Genomic DNA, 19,855 nt, shown 5'->3' with positions numbered 1-19,855 from the left:
TAAAACTGATGTTATTCCTTTTCTATTGATCAAGAAACTGAGCCTCTGAGAAGTTAAGCTATTTAAAGGCCATAGATAGCATATGTTAAAGCCACTCCTTGAACGTGCATTTTCTGAGTCTCCTTCCATTTCACCTCCTAAGATATACAGTAAAAGCAGAATGTAGACTGTCATATGCTGAGATGAGAGTGGCACCCTAAGAAATTCTCTAATTAAGAAGATTGGGGGCAGAAATGGGAGGGAGGTGGGGAGCACTGGGCAGGGAGTGGGCAGGGCTGGGAATATAAGACAGAAAACTGTACTTGAACAAGAATTAAATAAAAATAAAGACTAAAAAAATGAATGTTTACTGTAAAAAAAAGAAGATTGTACTCATGAAAAACACTATAAACTCTCTTTTGTAAAATGTAAAACTACACATTTATAAATGATATACACACATATATCACTATTGTATAAAATATGACATGCAGGCATTATATATCTTTGACTAATTGCTTTGGCTAGAATTCATTTGTGTCCCTTGAGAATGCAGAGTCACAGGACAGGGATTATTTGGAACCAGACAGAATCCCATTGTAGTTTCAAAATCCTCCAGTGAGCCTGTTGCTGCGGGCACATTCAGCTTTTCTGTAGACTAAAACTACCAGCCTAACGAAGCATTTATTCACTGTTACCTTTACAGTGACTGTGACGATCATTGTACAGATTGCTCCAGCCAATGATTTCAGCCCTGTGTTTAAAGCTGCATACTATTCCTTCTCTGTTCCGGAAACATCAAGAGGTGAGAGATCACCCTTTCATGGTGTTGAAGCACAAGGAAAATTCTACCAGATCACAAATGAGTGAGCAATGAAAAGAAGACAAAACACAAGGAGATGAGGGATCTTTATGGGGCTCCAGGCCTTCAGAAAACTTGAAATTGGTAATGACCTCAGTGTATCACCCTGACAGTTACCCAAGGGCTCCCTTGTGATTTCATGTAAGATCTCAGATTTTTGTAATGAACAAATAAGTGTGGTAATTATTTTATTCAATTTCTCTTCTCTTTTGCCTCTGAATTAGGTCCAATGTAAAGACAGTAGGAACAATGGGGCCATTGTCCATGCAGTTTATATCCTGTGAACATGTAAAGTCAAATTTCAGGACCAGAGTCAAGATCTTGATCAGGCTCCTTTCTGAGCCATGAGTTAGAAATGAATTAGGACATATTTACTAGCACAAACCAAGGAACGTTAGGTTTAGAGGGACAGCAGAGGTAATGCTTGTATCTTTTGTCACTCCAGGGGAGGAACATATCCCTTCCTCAGCACCTCTGGATGGTGGGTCATCCAGGCTTAGCTTGCCTACTTCAAGTTGTGTGCAAAGTCAAATGATAATACTTGCTCACAGGAGCCATTTATTAAATTTTCAGTAATTTTATAACCTGATTATTACGGTCATTAAAAACAAAATTATATAAACTTAGTTGCATAAGTTATTTTAAAAACAAAATTAGTAAATACTCGGAAAACTCAGCACTTCTTAAATATGTTACTACATTTCACTAGTGTCTGTACCTTTGAGGTTATTTACATCTATTTGATCTGCATGGTGAAATTCTGTATATAAAACAGTTTGCTACTACACCTCTCTTCCCAGCTTAGTATTATTATGTTGATAAATTGGTAATTGTGGGAGTTTTTATACCATGGAAATAGGCAAATACTGCACACAAGGGCTTGATTCATTATTTTTAATGATTATTACAAAAATTGAGGGAATATTCTTCTGGAAAGTAAAAACTATTATCCAATTCAGTGAAGAAGTCATTTGCATGATTAATAAACTAGTGAAGCTCTGACATTGTTTCACTTTTCACCTTATTCTTTAACATAAGGAAAACATTAACATTCAGGCTGGAACTATTATCATTTGTTAATTACAGTCGTAAAATGGGTATGGATAGGGGAGTTAGGAAAAATTCAAAGCATTCTGTGAGAATCAGTTGTCCACATGGGAACTCACAATAAAGAATATTGTGCAATTTATTATTTGTACATTTCATGTTATATATTTCTTATATTAGTAAAATTTATAATAAGCTTTGTATTTATGTAGACGTATGTTCATGCATGCATGCATTCTTTTTTTTTCAGAGAGTTGGTTGTTAATCATTTGCCAGAACATCACCAGGTAGAACCCACTACTTCAAACCAACTTATTTCCTTAGCAGACAACTACATTAATTAGACCTAAGGAGAGACTAGGAAGTAAAAAAACCCATGTAGTTTTTAGATTTTTATTCTTTGTTTGCCTCACCGTGCAATTTTGGACAAACTCTTAAAACCCCCTGTAAAATAAATGCACACCTATGGTCCTAGTTTTGGAGCATAATACAATGGAATCCTATGATTTACAATCAGGTAATTCCAGAAAAATCCATATAAACTGAATTATTGTATACAGTATTCTGCTCCCTGTCCATGGAATTTTGTTATCATTTCACAAGTACTCAGTATTAATTTATGAGTAATATTTTGTTAATAGAGGCTCATGACCTTAATGTTTTTCCTCCCTTTGTAGTCTCTCAGTTCTCCCACAAGGGAGAAGACTCCCTTGTGGTAGTCTTCTTGCTCTAGGGAGTTTTATTAAGAGTTTTGTGATGGGTCTTTATGCAGAAGTTAAATAGTTCACATTTTAAAAATTCTCTTCTAGCTTATAAATTGTGAATATGGAGCTGAGGGTCTGAGCACTGGTACCAAAGGTCTCTAAAAGAAAAAACCTACAGACTTTACCTACTGAAGGGTTTCTGTGAGCCTTCTTGATGGCTTATTTGAAAGATTTAGAATTTTTCAATTATAACACTGCTAATTTGGAAAGACTCAGAAGATTCAGCCCTGGCTGGTGTAGCTCAGTGGATTGTATGTGGGGCTGTGAAGCAAAGGATCGCCGGTTGGATTCCCAGTCGGGGCACATGCCTGGGTTGCAGGCCTTGTCCCCAGTGGGGGACCCATGAGAGGCAACCAGATGTTTCTCTCCCACTCGTTCTCCTTCCTGTCCTCTCGCTCTAAAAATTAAAAAAAGATTCAACCTCTTTCTTTTACCACAGGAAAATTTTGGCTGGAGAGAGAATTGGGTCACACAGCCAGTAAATGGTTGAGATCATAAGTAAATGCAGACTTCCAAATTCCTGGTCTAGTTCCCTGTTCAGTATTTCAAGCTGCTTTTCTTGTATTGATTTTGATGACTGAAATCACCAGTAGTCTGAAAACAAGTTTAGTGAATTCATATGAAGAGATAAGAGGACCATTTTTTTAGTACTATTCTCTAAATGGCTTGGCTACTGATCTGTACCAGAGAGAAAACTTCTAGTTCTTCATAAAAGAGCAGCACGATGTAGCAGAGAAACCATGAGCACTGGAATCAAATAGAACTAGATTCAAAATCTGTTTCTGCCAACTGTTAGTCGAATGATCTTAGGTAGTTCATTAAACCTCCATGTGCTTTTGAGTTCTCATTGGCAGAATAGCGATTGCAATAATAATGACATAGAGATAAGAATTAAATGATATTTATAAATATGTAAGCTACTACATGCTACATACTAACAAAAGCCTTAACAGTATTGACAATAATAATAATAACAACAATAAAAATAACAACCACCAACTTTTGGTGAGTGCCTACAATGTGCCAAAACTTTTTCCTTGCCATTTAAAAAAAAATTCCTTGATCTTCCCTACCAGAGTACATAAGAAAAATAAAGTTAAGGGAGGGTTGGTGTTTTGAGCTGATATTCATAGGAGGAGATGATATCTTCTTCACAACTCAGTGACAATTTGCTTTAAGGGAGGGAATTAAAAAGCTAAAACTACTCTGAAATTTTTTTTTCAGAATATTGAACATTTAGCCTATAGACCTTGAGGACATTAGAGAATCTATTAATAAGGAAGGGGTTTTTTTTTTTTTTTTGGTGCTGTGTTGATTAGGACAAAGGGTTTCAGTGTGCCTTGAGGATTATATAAGGTTTTAAAAAAATTCCTAACAGCATTATAGGAATTGATAATCTTTAAAGTAAAACAAAAATTTGATGGCATATGATGGATAAATAAATCTCTCGTTGACAAAAAAGCTTCTGAAGGGAGGTGGGCATAGGCAAAAAATTCTCTTTATCAGAAATTATTTAGAAGAAAAAATCATAAAAATTTAATTATACTGGGTTGCAAGTCATGAGGGAAAACATATTTCATTTTCTTTTTTCTTTTTTTTTATAATTACTTATATTTTACTTTTTTATTTTTTATTTATTTATTTTTTTAAAATATATTTTATTGATTATACCATTACAGTTGTTCTATTCCCCCCCATCAATCCCTTCCACCCACACCCTCCCTCCCCCACCATTCTGCCCCCCTTAGTTTATAACCATGTGTCTCAAGTTCTTTGGATTCTATATTTCCCCCACTATTCTCGCCCTCCCCCCTATCTATTTTCTACCTACCATCTATGCTATTTTCTGTGCCTTCTCCCCCCTTCTCCCCCTCCCACCCTCCTGTTTCTAACCCTCCATGTGTTCTTCATTTCTATGGTTCCACTCCTGATCTAGCTGTCCTCTTGGTTTGCTTTTGTTTTAGGTGTGGTTGTTAATAGCTGTGTGTTTGCTGTCCTTTCACTGTTAATATTTTTCATCTTTTTTTTTCTTATATAAGTCCCTTTAGCATTTCATATAATAAGGGCTTGGTAATGATGAACTCCTTGAACTTGACCTTATCTGAGAAGCACTTTATCTGCCCTTCCATTCTAAATGAAAGTTTTGCTGGATAAAGCAATCTTGGCTGTAGGTCTTTGGATTTCATGACTTGGAATACTTCTTTCCAACCCCTTCTTGCCTGTAAGGTCTCTTTTGAGAAATCTGCTGACAGTCTGATGGGTACTCCTTTGTAGGTGACTGTCCCCTTATCCCTTGATGCTTCTAGGATTCTCTCCTTCATTTTGGTCTTGGCTAATGTAATTATGATGTGCCTTGGTGTGTTCCTTCTTGGGTCCAACTTCTTTGGCACTCTCTGAGCTTCCTGGATTTCCTGGAAGTCTATTTCCTTTGCCAGACTGGGGAAGTTCTCCTTTATTATTTGTTCAAATATGTTTTCCACTCGTGGCTGTTTCTTTCCCCCTTCTGGTACCCCTATAATTCGGATGTTGGAACGTTTAAAGATGTCCTGGAGGTTCCTAAGCCTCTCCTCATTTTTTTGAATTCTCATTTCTTCATTCCTTTCTGGTGGGATGTTTTGTTCTTCCTTCTGGTCCATTCCATTGATTTGAGTCCCCGTTTCCTTTCCATCACTATTGGTTTCCTGTGCATCTCCCTTCATTTCAATTAGTTTAGCCTTCATATGTTCCTCTAATTTGTGACTATAATCTACCAGTTCTGTGAGCATCCTGATAAATAGTGTCTTGAATTGTGCTTCTGAGAGGCTGGCAATTTCTTGGTCGCTGAGAGTTATTGGCTCTTGGACTTTGAGTTCTTCTTGTGCCATCTTTCAGGTTGTTCGTGCCTGTTCCATAGCAGGATCAGAGCCCTAAAATGTTCACTAGAACAGGGCAACTAAGTCGCTGGGTTGTGACGTTGTATATGGGGGCGGGGTCAAAGAGCGACAATGGCTCTCACCGGTATTGCAGGGCAACTAAGTCGCTGGGTTGTGACGCTGTATGTAGGGGCGGGGTCAAAGAGGGACTCTGGCGTCCCGTCTTCGGCCTGCCGCCCAGGCCCTCACCGGTGCCAAAGGGCAACTAAGTCGCTGGGTTGTGACGCTGTATGTGGGGGTGGGGGTCAAAGAGCGACAATGGCTCTCACCCTCTCACCGGTATTGCAGGGCAACTAAGTCACTGGGTTGTGACGCTGTATTTGGGGGCGGGGTCAAAGAGGGACTATGGCGTCCTGTCCGCCGCCTGCCGCCACGGCCCTCACCGGTGCCGCAGTTGCTGCCGTCACCTGGCCCACGCGTTTCGTCCCACTGCTCGCGAGTGTGCCACCGCCGTCAGCCCTCGCCCCCTGGGGCCTGCGTGGTCTGTCTCACTGTGAGCGAATATGCTTCCGCGGTCAGTCTGCCCCGCACCCCAGCTGGTTCTCGTCTGCCTGCGCGCCTGGGTCGGGGGGCCCTGTCCTGCCCAACCCTGCTCGCTGCTGGCTCCGCCCCTCTTACCGTCCCAGTTGAACGGTTAGATGTAGTCGGACTTCCGTATAATTCAATTTTCTGTCCTTTGGTTGTGTCTTTGTTTCTCCAAACCTTTGTTTTATTCAAACTTGGTTGTGGGAGAAGGCACAGTGTTTCCACCTATGCCTCCATCTTGGCGGAAGTCCTCCATATTTCATTTTCAATAGTTTTTGATAAACATGTTTGGCAGAGTCACAGAGTTTCATAATTAACTCTATTTTAAACTTTAGCTAAAGATGCTCAAGACAGCTTTTAGTATTATTGAAAGGTTAATTTTATTTCTATAGAAGTATAAGCTTTCAGTTATACTTAACTAGATGTTAAATGTAAAAATGACATCACCTTTGCCTACAACTCTATGATAAAGATGGCACTTTTACCCGTAATCTGTTTTATGTGGTTGTCAGTTGTAACACTTTTAATAATGATGCTTTTACACAAGCAATAGGTTAGACTCATCATACTCTAGATTTGCCATAATGAAGCATTATTTTTTTGATAAATGTGTTTCTCTGTTTTCAGTATTCTGAGCTGTATTCATTGCCTACTTAATGACATTATCAGAGATCGATGAACCTTTGTGAAAGAAAGATACAAACTGTGAAAGAAATCCTGTGAGGCCGAAGGTGGTGGTGTCCCTATTAAACTGTTTTTGCACTATAATTTTTCAGTCTTGATTATCAGCAACCAAAATGTCCTATACACATGTTGTTGAAACTAGTCATTGTGTGGTGGTATTCACTACATGGAGGAGGTATAGTATTGACACTGGGGTTTATAATTCAGTAAAAATGGTTGAGGGGTAAGCCTATTATATCTGTTGTCTATTACTATAAGTATGCTATGTAATAACCCCTCCTCGAAATTAGAGTAATACAACAATGAACATTTATTTAGCCCATGAGCCTGAGAATTGGCTAAACTGTCTCTCTGGTTTTGACTGGGATTGCTAAAAATTGTGGAAATGGACTGGCTCTTTGCTATGTAGCCTGGCCACAGCAGAGGTGACTGATGGGCTGGCTCTTCCCTGGTCCTCCAACAGGCTGGTTGGAGCATGTTCTCAGAGCATGGGACATGGGACAGTTCTCTATTAAGGGGAAGGGACAAGGCAAGTGTAACCACTGGAGCACTTCTCAGGCCTCTGCTTATCAGGGTTATTAATATCCAATTAGCCAAAACATGTCACATGGGAGGACAAAGACCATAATGGTGTGAAGGATAAAAAATGAGGACCTATCAATTTAATCAATGTACCACACCCAACTGTCTCCTAAAAGATTATTTGGAGGAACTACACACTGAAATCACAGCAAATATATATTTAAAATGTGGGCTATAGTTTCAGCAGATACAGATTTGATTCCCGACTCTAATATTACTAGCTTTGTGACCTTGGGCAAGTTACTTAAGATGACTGGACTGCATTTTCCTTATCTGTAAAATGGGGATAGTACTAGTACATATATCATAATGCTGTTGAGAAGATCAGTGAGATAATATGCATAAATAATTCTGATATAGCATTTATCAATATTATATATGAGGAACTATTCTAAATACTTCATATATTTATTTTAACTTATTTAATCCTCACAAGTCTATATGATATGTACTGTTATTATTCCTTGTTTTCAGTAAAAACTTTGAGGGCCAGAGAGGTTATAGAATTTTTCATTGAGTTACATCTAGTAAGTAGCAGAGCTGGGATTTGAAACCTAGGTAGTCTAGTTCTATAGTCTGTATTGTGAACCATTATCTGATGCTAATCTTAGCATAATGTCCAGTAGAAAATTAGCATGCAAGACATGTAAGTAATTATTAATTGTATAAAGTTATTATTAACTCATATCATTTGATGTATGCCATGTGGTTTAAAGTGGAAGAGGACTGCCTGTCAAGTCACCTTCCATTATGTGGAGTTGGGCTTTTCAAACACATTCACTGTCCAGAAGGATTCAGGTTGACCCTTTGAGAAACTATGGTACCATTTCAAAGGCAAGGACATCTTAATCTTTTTAAAGTAGTGTCTCTGCATGACAAGAATGAATCTTAATAAATGTTATTGACAGCTTTCTACAAAGTTGGAAGAGTGACTGCCATTGATGAAGACTACCCACCAAATTGTGTTACGTACAAAATAATCAGTGGTGACATTCAAGTCATACAAATATTCTGGATTCACCCTCTCTCTGGAATGATTGAGCTCACCACACAGCCAGACTATGAGACTGTGAAGCAGTATAACCTCACAGTGGAAGCTGTGGACTGTGACAGAGTTCACCCTCGCACAGCGATGACCATGGTAAGTAGAGAGCCTCAGGTTTTGATGTGAAAAAGATGCTCTATTAAGTTCTAATTTATTAAAATTTAAATGGCCAAACAATAACAATGAAACATGGTCAAATAATAACAGTAATTCTCACGAGATTAAAAACTTTGTAGTAATTGCAAATATGCATCTAGCATTTATCACATGCAAGCTCTTATTCTTGGTACATTTTATATGTTGATGTAGTTAATCTTCTCATTAAGTCTTCATGGAAGGCAATATTATTATCATTTCGACCTACAAGTGAGAAAATTCAGGCACAGAGTTTAGGGAAATTAACTGAAGTTACTCAGGGTTTGTAGAGCTGGACTCAAACCCAGGGTGCTTCTCATTGGGAGGTAATGTTTTCAACAAAGATAGTTAAATAGAGTGCATTATTTTGGCATCACAGTAGGGGAAGTGTGTGTGGGCCTTAAATTATTTTAGGGACTCTTGAAAGATATCAAGAGTGAATGCTGCTGTGTTGATAATATGGTATATGTTATGAATGACTATAAGGTTTTGTCATTGGAGAAAAGATAGAAATAGAATTGAAATATTTTAAGATTCCTTACCTGGCCTATGATTTATTATGCAATTCCTTTTACTGCACAAAGCCCCCTGGCTTGCTGCTTATGTGGTGATTAAGATTCCTGAATGTGTCATTGTGAGGAAAACACCAGGTCCATTCACACCAGCGGTTAGAATGAATTTCATGGGGGCTGAAGTAGGGTCATGTAGACAAGATTTTACATCTTGGTTGTCTCAGGAGAATACCCATGAGAGTGATCTCCATAGTTAGGTGTCTGTGGCAGTTTTTCTTGTAGGCATTTATAAACTCCTAAAATAGTATAGGATAATGGCACTTGCAATTATCATTAACTTATTACAAATTAGAAGAGAGGGAAAGCAAATAAAAAAGCAATGTTTTGTGATACTCTCTGATAAAAATAATTTATATTTTGGCTAAAGACAGAGAAGAAATATATTTATTCCTTATTTTTTTAAAATTATATTTTATTGGGGGATCTGTCTAAGATGGAGATGTAGCTGGATACACTTTGCCTCCTCACATGACCAAAAGAAAGACAACAATAAATTAAAAAACAAAAAACAACCACAACTGCCAGAAAATTGAACTGGATGGAAGTCCAACAACCAGAGTTAAAGAAAAAACATTCACCCAGACTGGTAGGAAAGGTGTGGATGGGTAGCCAGGGTGGAGAGAACACATGGCAAGGTGGCAGCTGGCAGACTAGGGCAGGGGAGGCAGTGGCTGGGGGACCTGGCAGTCCCACATTCATGTGCAGATAAACCAGGAGGAACAACTGGGGAACAAGACAGACTCCACAAAACAGGGTTCCAGCATGGGAAAAGAAAGTTTCAAAACCTCTGACTGTAAAAACTTGTGGGAACTGTGGTGGCAGGAGAAACTTGCAACCTCACAGGAGAATCTATTGAAGAGACCCACAGGGTCGTAGAATGTACAGAAACCCACTCACCTGGGAATCAGCACCAGAAGAACCCAATTTGCTTGTGGGAAGCAGGGGGAGTGACTGAAAGTCGGCCCAGAACTGAGCAAGCAGCATTGTTTCTTCTCAGACCTCTTCCACACATACAGTGCCACAATGCAGCAATGTGGGTTGCCCCACTCTGACAAATACCTAAGGCTCTGCCCCTTACTATGTGACAGGCTCACCAAGACAAAAAAATATGGTCCAAATGAAATACAGATCAAAGCTCCAAATATAGAACTAAGCAATGAAGAGATAGCCAAACTATCAGATGCAGAGGTCAAAACACTGATAATCAGGATGCTCACAGAAATGATTAAGTATGGTGGCAAAATAGAGGAAGAAGTGAAGGCTATGCAAAGTGAAATAAAGCTAAATATACAGGGAACAAACAGGGAAGGAAAAGGGAAGGAAATCAGGACTCAGGTCAACAATCTGGAGCAGAAGGAAGAAGTATACATTCAACCAGAACAGAATGAAGAAACAAGAATTCAAAAAAATGGAGAGGCTTTGGGATCTTTTAGGAATCTTTGGGACAACTTTAAACAGTCCCACATCTGAATCATAGGGGTTCCAGAAGGAGAAGAGAAAGAGCAAGAAGTGGAAAATTTATCTGAAAACATAATGAAGGAGAACTTCTCCAAGGAGGCACACAGCAAGGCACATCATCATTATATTACTCAAGATTAAAGATAAGGAGAGAATCTTAAAAGCAGCAAGAGAAAAGGAGAGAGTTACCTCCAAAGGAGTTCCCATAAGACTATCAGCTGATTTCTCAAAAGAAACCTTGGAGGTAAGAAGAGGCTCGAAAGAAGTATTCCAAGTCATGAAAGGCAAGGACCTACATCCAAGATTACTCCATCCAGCAAAGCTTTCATTTAGAATGGAAGGACAGATAAAGTGCTTCTCAGATGTGCTCAAGTTAAATGAGTTCATCACCACCAAGGCCTTATTATATGAAATGTTAAAGGGACTTATCTAAGAAATTGAAGAAGATCAAAACTATGAACAGCAAAATGACAACAAACTCACAACTATCAACAACCAAGCCTAAAAAACAAAACAAAACAAAAACCAACTAAGCAAACAAGTAGAACGGGTACAGAATCACAGAAATGGAGATCACATGGAGGTTATCAGTGGGGAAGGGGAAGAGGAAGAATGGGAGAAAAGATACAAGGAATTAGAAGCATAAATAGTAGGCAGAAAATAGACAGGGGGAGGTTAAGAATAGTTTAAAATATGAAGCCAAAGAACTTATATGTATGACCCATGGACATAAACTAAAGATGGAAGGGGCGCTGGTGGGAGGAAAAGTGCTGAGCAGAGGGGAATAAAGAGAAAAAATGAACAACAGTAATAGTTTAATCAATAAAATATATTAAAAACTGAATTTTATAGGTTATGCTATTATAGATGTCCCAATTTTTTCCCTTTTGGCCCCCTGCATACAGCAACCTGACTCCCTCAGGCAATCCTCACATTATTGTTCATGTCCATGGGTTATGCATTTAAGTTCCTTGGCTACTCCATTTCCTACACTGTACTTTATGTCCCCATGGCTGTTCTGTAACTACCTATTTGTACTTCTTAATCCTCTCACTTCTTCACCCACCACCCAACAACTCCCTCCTGCTTCCACCTGCATTCTGCCTGAGGCCACCCCTCATGACCTATAAAGCAATCTGAGATGGCTGCTATTTGTGCTGGGCTTGTAGGTTACTAGGTGAAGCCAAGCTATGAAACTGGGCTGGCTGCTTCTACTGCCAGGCCTTGGACCACTTACAAGTTGTATGCAGTGGGGACTCACTAAGTTTGGCTGTTGCTTGTTTGAGAGGATTCAGGAAGTTTTATGAACCATGAGCCAAGACCAGCTATTCAAATGGAAAAGCCACTGTTAACTGCTTGAGTAGGCCCATAAATTGGTTGCTACAGAGTTTCAGGGGATTTCCAGGACAGGGCAAATTGTTTTAGCCAGATTGATAGGGTCTCAGAAATGGCACCCATCTGCCAGCTCTGTGGCTCTTTTGGGGGAGGGTTCAGAAAAGGGATTATGGCCTCTGCCCACCATTCTGTCTGGGAGAAAGCTGTCCTCCAGCACTGCCTTGATGCGCGACACTTTAGTTTTTCCTTGTATGCCACTGGTGCCTTTCAAGCTCCTACCCCAGTGTTGGAGCTATTAGGGACTAAGTATGAATAAGACTGTGTGTGGGTTCTTTAAGAGGAACTGCTTGGAACTGTAGAAGTTTCTTCCACCCACTCAATACCTGCTGGTTTTTGCAGCCAGAAATTATCTTATCTTCCTGGCACTGGAACCCTTGGCTGAGAGGCCTGGTATGGGGCTGAGACTCCTTGCTTTTGAGATATACCTCTCGAATTTGTATTCACCAAACATGGATGTGAGATCCACCGACTCTGCATCCTCACTCCTACTAGTCTGGAAGGATGTGATTTCTTTAATTCCATAGTTTGGGACTTCCATTCAATTTTTGATGTGTCTGAGTGATATTTGTCCCATAGTTTAGTTGTAATTTTGATGTGGTTATGCAAGAAGACAAGCTGTTTTTTCTTGACCAGAAGTCCCCTTCTTTTCTCTCAATTATGTTTTCTGAAAAATTGACGTACAGTTGACATATAACATTATATTAGTTTCAGCTGTACAACATAATGATTTGACATTTGTATAAATGTGAAATGGTCACCACAATAAGGCTGGTTAACATCTCTTATCCTACATAGTTACAAAATTTCCTTCTTTTTTTTAACAAACATTTATTGAATGTTTTCTCTGTTTACAACATCCTGGGTTATAAGAAAGTGTGACAAAATATATGTCTTAATTATTATTTAAATTTTAGTTGTTATTTAAGTACAGTTTTCTGTTTTTTACTACCATCTCATCCCACCCACCCAGCCCTCTCCTGCTCCCTCCCATTTTCACCCCCCTAGTTTTTGTCCATGTGTCTTTTATACTTGTTCCTGTAAACCCTTCCCCTTTTCTCCTGAAATCCCCTTGAAATTCCTTCCCTTCTCCCCTCTGGACACTGTCAGCACATCCTGTATTTCAGTGTCTTTGGTTATATTTTACTTGTTTATTTGTTTTGGTGTTTAGGTTCCTGTTAAAGGTGAGATCATATAGTATTTGTCTTTCACTGCCTGGCTTATTTCACTCAGCATGATGCTTTCCAGTTTCATCCATGCTGTAGCAGAGGGTAGGAGCTGCTTCTTTCTTTCTGCTGCATATAATTCCACTGTGTAAATGTACCGTAGTTTTTAGATCCGTTCATTTACTGATGGGCATCTAGGTTGTTTCCAGCACTTGGCTATTGTAAATTGTGCTGCTATGAACATTGGGGTGCATAGGTTCTTTTGGATTGGTGATTCAGGGTTCTTAGGATATAATTCTAGTGGTGGAATTACTGGGTCAAAAGGCAGATCCATTTTTAGTTTTCTGAAAATTCTATACTGTTATCCCATAGTGGTTGTACCAGTCTGCAATCCCACCAACAGTGAACTAGGGTTCCCTTTTATCCACAACCTCTCCAACACTTGTTGTTTGTTTCTTTGTTTATGATGGCCATTCTGACTGGTGTGAAGTGGTATCGCATTGTGGTTTTTAATTTGCATCTCTCTGATAGCTAGTGATATTGAGCATCTTTTCATGTGTCTCTGGATACTCTGAATGTCCTCCTTGGAGAAGTGCCTGTTCAAGTCTTTTGCCCGTTTTTTAATTGGGTTGCTTATCTTCTCAGAGTGGAGTCATGTAAGTTCCTTGTATATTTTGGAGATTAAAATCTTGTTTGAGGTATTACCGGCAAATATTTTTTCCCATATGGTTGGTTCTCTTTTTATTTTAATACTGTTTTGTTTAGCCGTGCAGAAGCTTTTTATTTTGATGAGATCCCATTTGTTTATTCTTTCCTTTATGTCCCTTGCTCTAGGGGACATATCAGTAAAAATGTTGCTACATGCAATATCTGAGATTTTCTTGCCAATGTTCTCCTCTAGGACTTTAATGGTGTTTCAGCTTATGTTCAAGTCTTTTACCCACCTTGAATTTATTTTTGCGTATGGTGTAAGTTGGTGCTTGAGTTTCATTTTTTTGCAGGTAGCTGTCCAGTTCTCCCAACACCATTTGTTGAAGAGGCTATTTTTACTTCATTTTATGTTGTTGCCCCCTTTTTTGTTGAATATTGATTGATTGCAGTGACTTGGGTTTATTTCTGGGCTCTCTGCTCTGTTCCACTGGTCCATGTGCCTGTTTTTATGCCAGTACCAGGCTGTTTTGATTACAGTGACCTTGTAATACAGTTTGATATCAGGTATTGTGATCCCTCCTACTTTGCTCTTCTTTCTCAAAACTGCAGCAGCTCTTCAGGGGTGTTTATGGTTCCATAAACATTTTTGAAGTGTTTGTTCTATGTCTGTGAAATATGCCATTGGTACTTTAACAGGTATTACATTGAATCCATAAATTGCTTTGGGTAGTATGGACATTTTGATGATGTTAATTCTTTCGATCCATGAACATGTATATGTTTCCATTTGTTTGTGTCTTCCTTGATTTCTTTCTTCAGTGTTGTGTAATGTTCTGCATAGAGGTGTTTTACCTCCTTGGTTAGATTTATTCCTAGGTATTTTATTTTTCTTTTTGCTATATCGAATGGGATTTTTCTTGATTTCTGCTTCTGCTGTTTCATTGTTGGTATACAAAAATGCCTTTGATTCCTGGATATTGACTTTGTATCCCGCTGTTTTGCCAAATTCATTTATTAGGTTGAGCAGTTTTGGGGTGGAGTCTATAGGAGTTTCTCAGTACACTATTATGTCATCTGCAAACAATGATAATTTTGTTTCATCCTTTCTGATTTGGATGCTTTTTTATTTCTTTTTCTTGTCTGATTGCTGTGCCTAAGACTTCCAATACTATATTGAATAGAAGTGGTAAAAGTGAACAACCTTGTCTTGTTCCTGATCTTAGTGGAAAAGCTTTTAGTTTTTGCCCATTGAGTATGATGTTGGCTGTAGGTCTTTCATATATGGCCTTTATTATATTGAGGAATGCTCCTTCTATTCCCACTTTGCTGAGTGTTTTTATCATAAGTGTGTGCTGCACTGTAGCAAATGCCTTTTCCACATCTATTGATAGATAATAAAAATTGAGAGAGATAAAAAAATAACAAAAGTTGAAAAGTAAAAAATTACTTTAAAAATCAAACAAACTAACTAACAAAAAAACAAAACAAAAAATAAGAAACCCTTTTGCTGGTTTCAAACTAGCCAAACTGGTTTTTCTGTTCTTGTTGGTAGCAGCAGGCCTAGGGGTGGGGCAACTGGTATGCTTTTCTCTCTTCCTGTTCAGCACTCATTTAGCAGGGAGCACACTTTCCTCAGGGCTGGTCTTGCACTCTCTGCAGAGCTAACCTGGTGCCCCTCTGCAGGGCCCTGGGTGCAGGCTCAGGGCCTTTTGTGGAGGTGCACTATCTTCAGGTCCATGGGTGTTCCCCCCACCCCTCTGGCATTCCACAAAGCTCTTTTTCCCAGGGTTGTGGGTGCAGGAGCACCTGGCTAGGTTGCCTGCTTCCAGTTGCACAGGCTCAGGCACACACTCTTTCTAGGGCTATGGTTGGGTGCTCACAGTCCCCATGTTTGCCACTTAGTCCTTCCTCCCCTCTCTGCAACTTCAAGCAACCAGGTCTCTCCCGTGCTGCTTGAATCCTGTTTGGCTGGGGTTGGGGGAGTGCCCACCCAGCTTTCTCCCAAGTGGCCCAGTGGGCGCTGGGCCTGGGGCTGCAGCCTCTCTGGTCCCCATGCTGATCCCGGGGCCCTTATTGTCCTGCAGCACTATCCTTACCATCTGGTTTTTCAATGTCCGCTACAATTTTTGATCTCCTGTTTTCATATATGCTGGGGTACTGTTGGCTGTCTGTCCTCCATAGATTGGCCAGGTTTTTCTCCCTTGTGTAGGGGGAAGTGGAATCTGCTCCCTCTTACCTAGCTGCTGTCTTTCCTCTCTCCTCATATGTCTTTAAGGAGTTTAAAAATTTTAACATAGAGAATTTAAACAGTATATATAAAGTAAATTGATGATGTAGATAAGTGTGACTTTTAAGTTCAGAGAACGGAGATAGGACTTTAGACTCCTAAGTTTAGAAATCCATCATCATTTTTGTTGTCATTTCACCATCAATATCATCTACCACTTATTGAGAACCCAAAAAAGGCAATTACTATGTCTCAGTTAGTCTTCAATCTCATCCCATGAGGTAGGTATTGCTACTTTTTTTTACAGATGGAAAAATTTTCACTTCCAACACTAAGAAATTAAGTAACTTATCCAAGTTTACCCAGCTCCAGTGGAGTATTGTAGGATTAACTCTGGGTCCTAAATCACTATCATATACCCTAAATTATATCTCCAGTCTATCAACAAAGTCAAATAAGATGTCTCTACATTCAAAATATAACCTCAGTCCTTCCATTCTCACCCATCCATAGCTAGCACCCTGGTTGTGCCACCATCATGCAGTACCTGGGTTCGGGAAGCAGCATCCTAATTAGAATATCTACTTCCACATATGCCCTTTGCAATCTACTCGTCACACAGTAGCCAGAGTGAACCTTTAAAAAGACATCACCCTCTTCCTCAAAGCTCTTCAGTGGTTTCTCATCAGGTCTCTCCTGATGGGAAACCACATAGCGTAAGCTCCCATGTCATTTCTATGGTCTCCTCAGCCTTGGCTGCCTCTTTGCCTTCAGCTTCTAACTCTCCCCCCTTACTTCAGTATAGACACATAAACTTCTTGCTGTTGTTTCAACATACCAATAGTGCCTGCACCTCAGAGCCTTTGTTCCAGGCTGTGATGCTTGCCATCTGGATAGTCACATGACTATTCTCAGTTTAATCACATTTCTACACAAAGAAAACCTGCTCACAAGGTCTTTTTCTGTTGTGTGTGATGGTGAAATTTTTTTAAAAAGTTTTTATTTATTTATTTTTGGAGAGGGGAAGGAAGGGAAAGAAGCATCAATGTGCAAGAAAAGCATTGATTGGTTGCCTCTCACATGATCCCAGTTGGGGACTGGCCCATAACCCAGGCATGTCCCCTGACCAGGCATCAAACTGAAAACCTTTTGGTTTATAGGCTGGCACTCAATCTGCTGAGAAACACCAGCCAGAGCTGATGGAATTTTGAAGCAACCCATGTGTTCATCATTAGGATAATGAGTTAGTAAAATAAGGTAGGTACATATGATGGGATAATGAGAATCAAGAAGAATTAGAAAACTATTTCTCTCTAAACAGCAACATGGAAAAAGCAAGAAAATATGCTGCTTTGTGAGAAAAGTAGTAAGTAGCACAATATCACTGATGCAAATTAAAACCACATGACCAGCCCTGGCTGGTGTAGCTCAGTGGATTGAGCGTGGGCCTGCGAATCACACGATCGCAGTTCGATTCCCAGTCAGGGCACATGCCTGCCATGCAGGCCAGTTCCCCAAAGGGGACTCACGAGAGGCAACCATACATTGACATTTCTCTCCCTCTCTCCTTCCCTTCCTCTCTAAAGATAAATAAATAAAATCTTTAAAAAAATATTTATTAAAAAAATTTTAAAAATAAAACCACATGACCAAATACTACATATTCTGTGAGGATATATACTTGCTGAAGGGCATATACCAAATATAGGGGAGGAGAAAGAAAATAGAGGAGTGAGTCAAAAATGAAATGCCTTCTCTGAACACTGTACTAAAACACTTCCATTGCTATTCTCTATCTCTTTTTTTATTTAATTCTTATTCAAGTACACTTTTCTGTCTTATATTCCCAGCCCTGCCCCACCCAGTGCTCCCCACCTTCCTCCCATCTCCACCCCCCACCTTAGTTATTGTCCATGTGTCCTTTATACTTGTTCATGTGAGTCCTTCCCCTTTTCCCCTGTGATTCTCTCCCCTCTCCCCTCTGGACCCTGTCAGCACATTCTGTATTTCAGTGTCTTTGGTTACATTTTGCTTGCTTGTTTGTTTTGTTGTTTAGATTCCTGTTAATGGTAAGATCATATGGTATTTGTCTTTCACCGCCTGCCTTATTTTGCTCAGCATAATGCTTTCCAGTTCCATCCATGATGTTGCAAAGGGTAGGAGCTCCTTCTTCCTTTCTGCTGCATAGAATTCCATTGTGTAAATGTACCATAGTTTTTTGATCCAGTCATTGACCGATGGGCATCTAGGTTGCTTCCAACTCTTGGCTATTGTAAATTGTGCTGCTATGAACATCGGGGTGCATAGGTTCTTTTGGATTGGTGTTTCAGGGTTCTTAGGATATACTCCTAGTAGTGGAATTGCTGGGTCAAAAGGCACCTCCATTTTTAGTTTTCTTATAAAATTCCATGCTGCTTTCCATAGTGGTTGTACCAGTCTGCAATCCCACCAACAGTGAACTAGAGTCCCCTTTTCCCCACACCCTCTCCAACACTTGTTGTTTGTTTCTTTGTTTATGGTAGCCATTCTGACTGGTGTTAACTGGTATCTCATTGTGGTTTTGATCTCTATCTCCTTAACCTGCAGAGTGTCAATTTGCATATGGCATTGGCTAACATATTTATTTGTTAGTTTGTTTATGCTTTGCCTCCTTTTTAAGAATGTAAATTATAGTAGGGCAGGCTCTTTGTTTGGTTGACCAGAGGACCTCTTCTGTCTAGGTCACTGTTTAGCACATAGTGTAAGTGTTAAAGAAATATACACAAATAGATGAATGTATGCCCCAACCATTCTAAGAAGGGAAAAATTGAGATCTCTTTTTTTACAGATGAGAAAAACAAGGTTAAACCATTTGTACCAAACGAAGGATCTGGCAAGGTGAACGGCCAAAGTTTTTTTTCCCCATTGATCCATTTTTTTTATTGTTCAAGTATGGTTGTCTCCATTTTCCTTCTACCACTCCCCCCACTCCTCCCACCCCAGCCATCCCCACTTCCCAAGCTTGGTACTACCCCATCTTGGTTTTGTCCATGTGACCTATATACATGTTCTTGAAAACCCTTCCTGCTTTTCCCCCCATTTCGCCCTCCCACCTCACATCTGGTTAGTGTGAGTTTTAATAAATATTTCTGATTTTAATCCCTGTGCTGTTTTCACTTATCACAGTAACATAGTCTCCCTAAAATCATACGAAAACATGATTGAACAATATTGAATAGAACAAATAGAAATATTTAATATATAGAAATAGCATTGAAGTATAGATTATTCTTCAATAGTTTGCTGTGTTGTTAAAATATTACAAAAAAACATTTTAAAAAGGTAATACTTGCCAATATGTGCACACCAGGATTCTTCTGAAAATGTTGTTGAGAAAGTTATTACTCATCTAATAGGTGGGCAGATAACTTTTATAAGCTGACTGACATTTAATTACTGACATTTAAAAATCCTTGATATGCTTTGGCCAGTGTGGCTGAGTGGATTGAGCGCTGGTCTGGGAACCAAAGTGTTGCAGTTTTGATTCCCAGTCATGGCACATGCCTGGGTTGTGGACCAGATCCCCAGTAGGGGGTGTATGAGAGGCAACCACACATTGGTGTTTCTCTCCCTCTCTTTCTCCTTCAGTTCCCCTCTCTCTAAAAATAAATAATTTTTAAAAATCCTTGATGTTTTCATCTTTTTCAATGTAAATCACAGTTGAGAAAAGGTTGATAACAACCACTGATTAAGTATCTGATGAGCATACTTGGAAGTAGTCATATTGTTACCAAAAAATATACTGTGCTTAATTGAAAAATGTGTAGTATAGAGGAGGCTCCTAAATTTTGAAAGAGTAAGGAAACTTGGGCTAC

At 39.4% G+C, this 19,855-nt stretch overlaps 1 protein-coding gene across 5 annotated transcripts in view; it reads left to right on the top strand.

The window, feature by feature from the left end:
• The window catches only part of LOC118983410 (cadherin-related family member 3-like), a 112,501-nt gene that overhangs the window by 81,735 nt on the left and 10,911 nt on the right, over positions 1 to 19,855 (top strand). For all 5 annotated transcript variants that reach the window (XM_037040863.1, XM_037040865.1, XM_037040862.1 and 2 more), the window contains 2 exons: positions 686 to 784; positions 8,264 to 8,496. In XM_037040863.1, coding sequence (XP_036896758.1) covers positions 686 to 784; positions 8,264 to 8,496 — 332 coding nt within the window. The remainder of the gene's footprint in view (positions 1 to 685; positions 785 to 8,263; positions 8,497 to 19,855) is intronic.

This window comes from Sturnira hondurensis, unplaced genomic scaffold, assembly GCF_014824575.4.
Source record: "Sturnira hondurensis isolate 20B ecotype Veracruz unplaced genomic scaffold, ASM1482457v3 Scaffold0002840, whole genome shotgun sequence".
NCBI classification, from domain to species: domain Eukaryota; kingdom Metazoa; phylum Chordata; class Mammalia; order Chiroptera; family Phyllostomidae; genus Sturnira; species Sturnira hondurensis.
The sequence above is the reverse complement of the archived record's forward strand: the minus strand, read 5'-3'. Positions and strand labels throughout refer to the sequence as shown.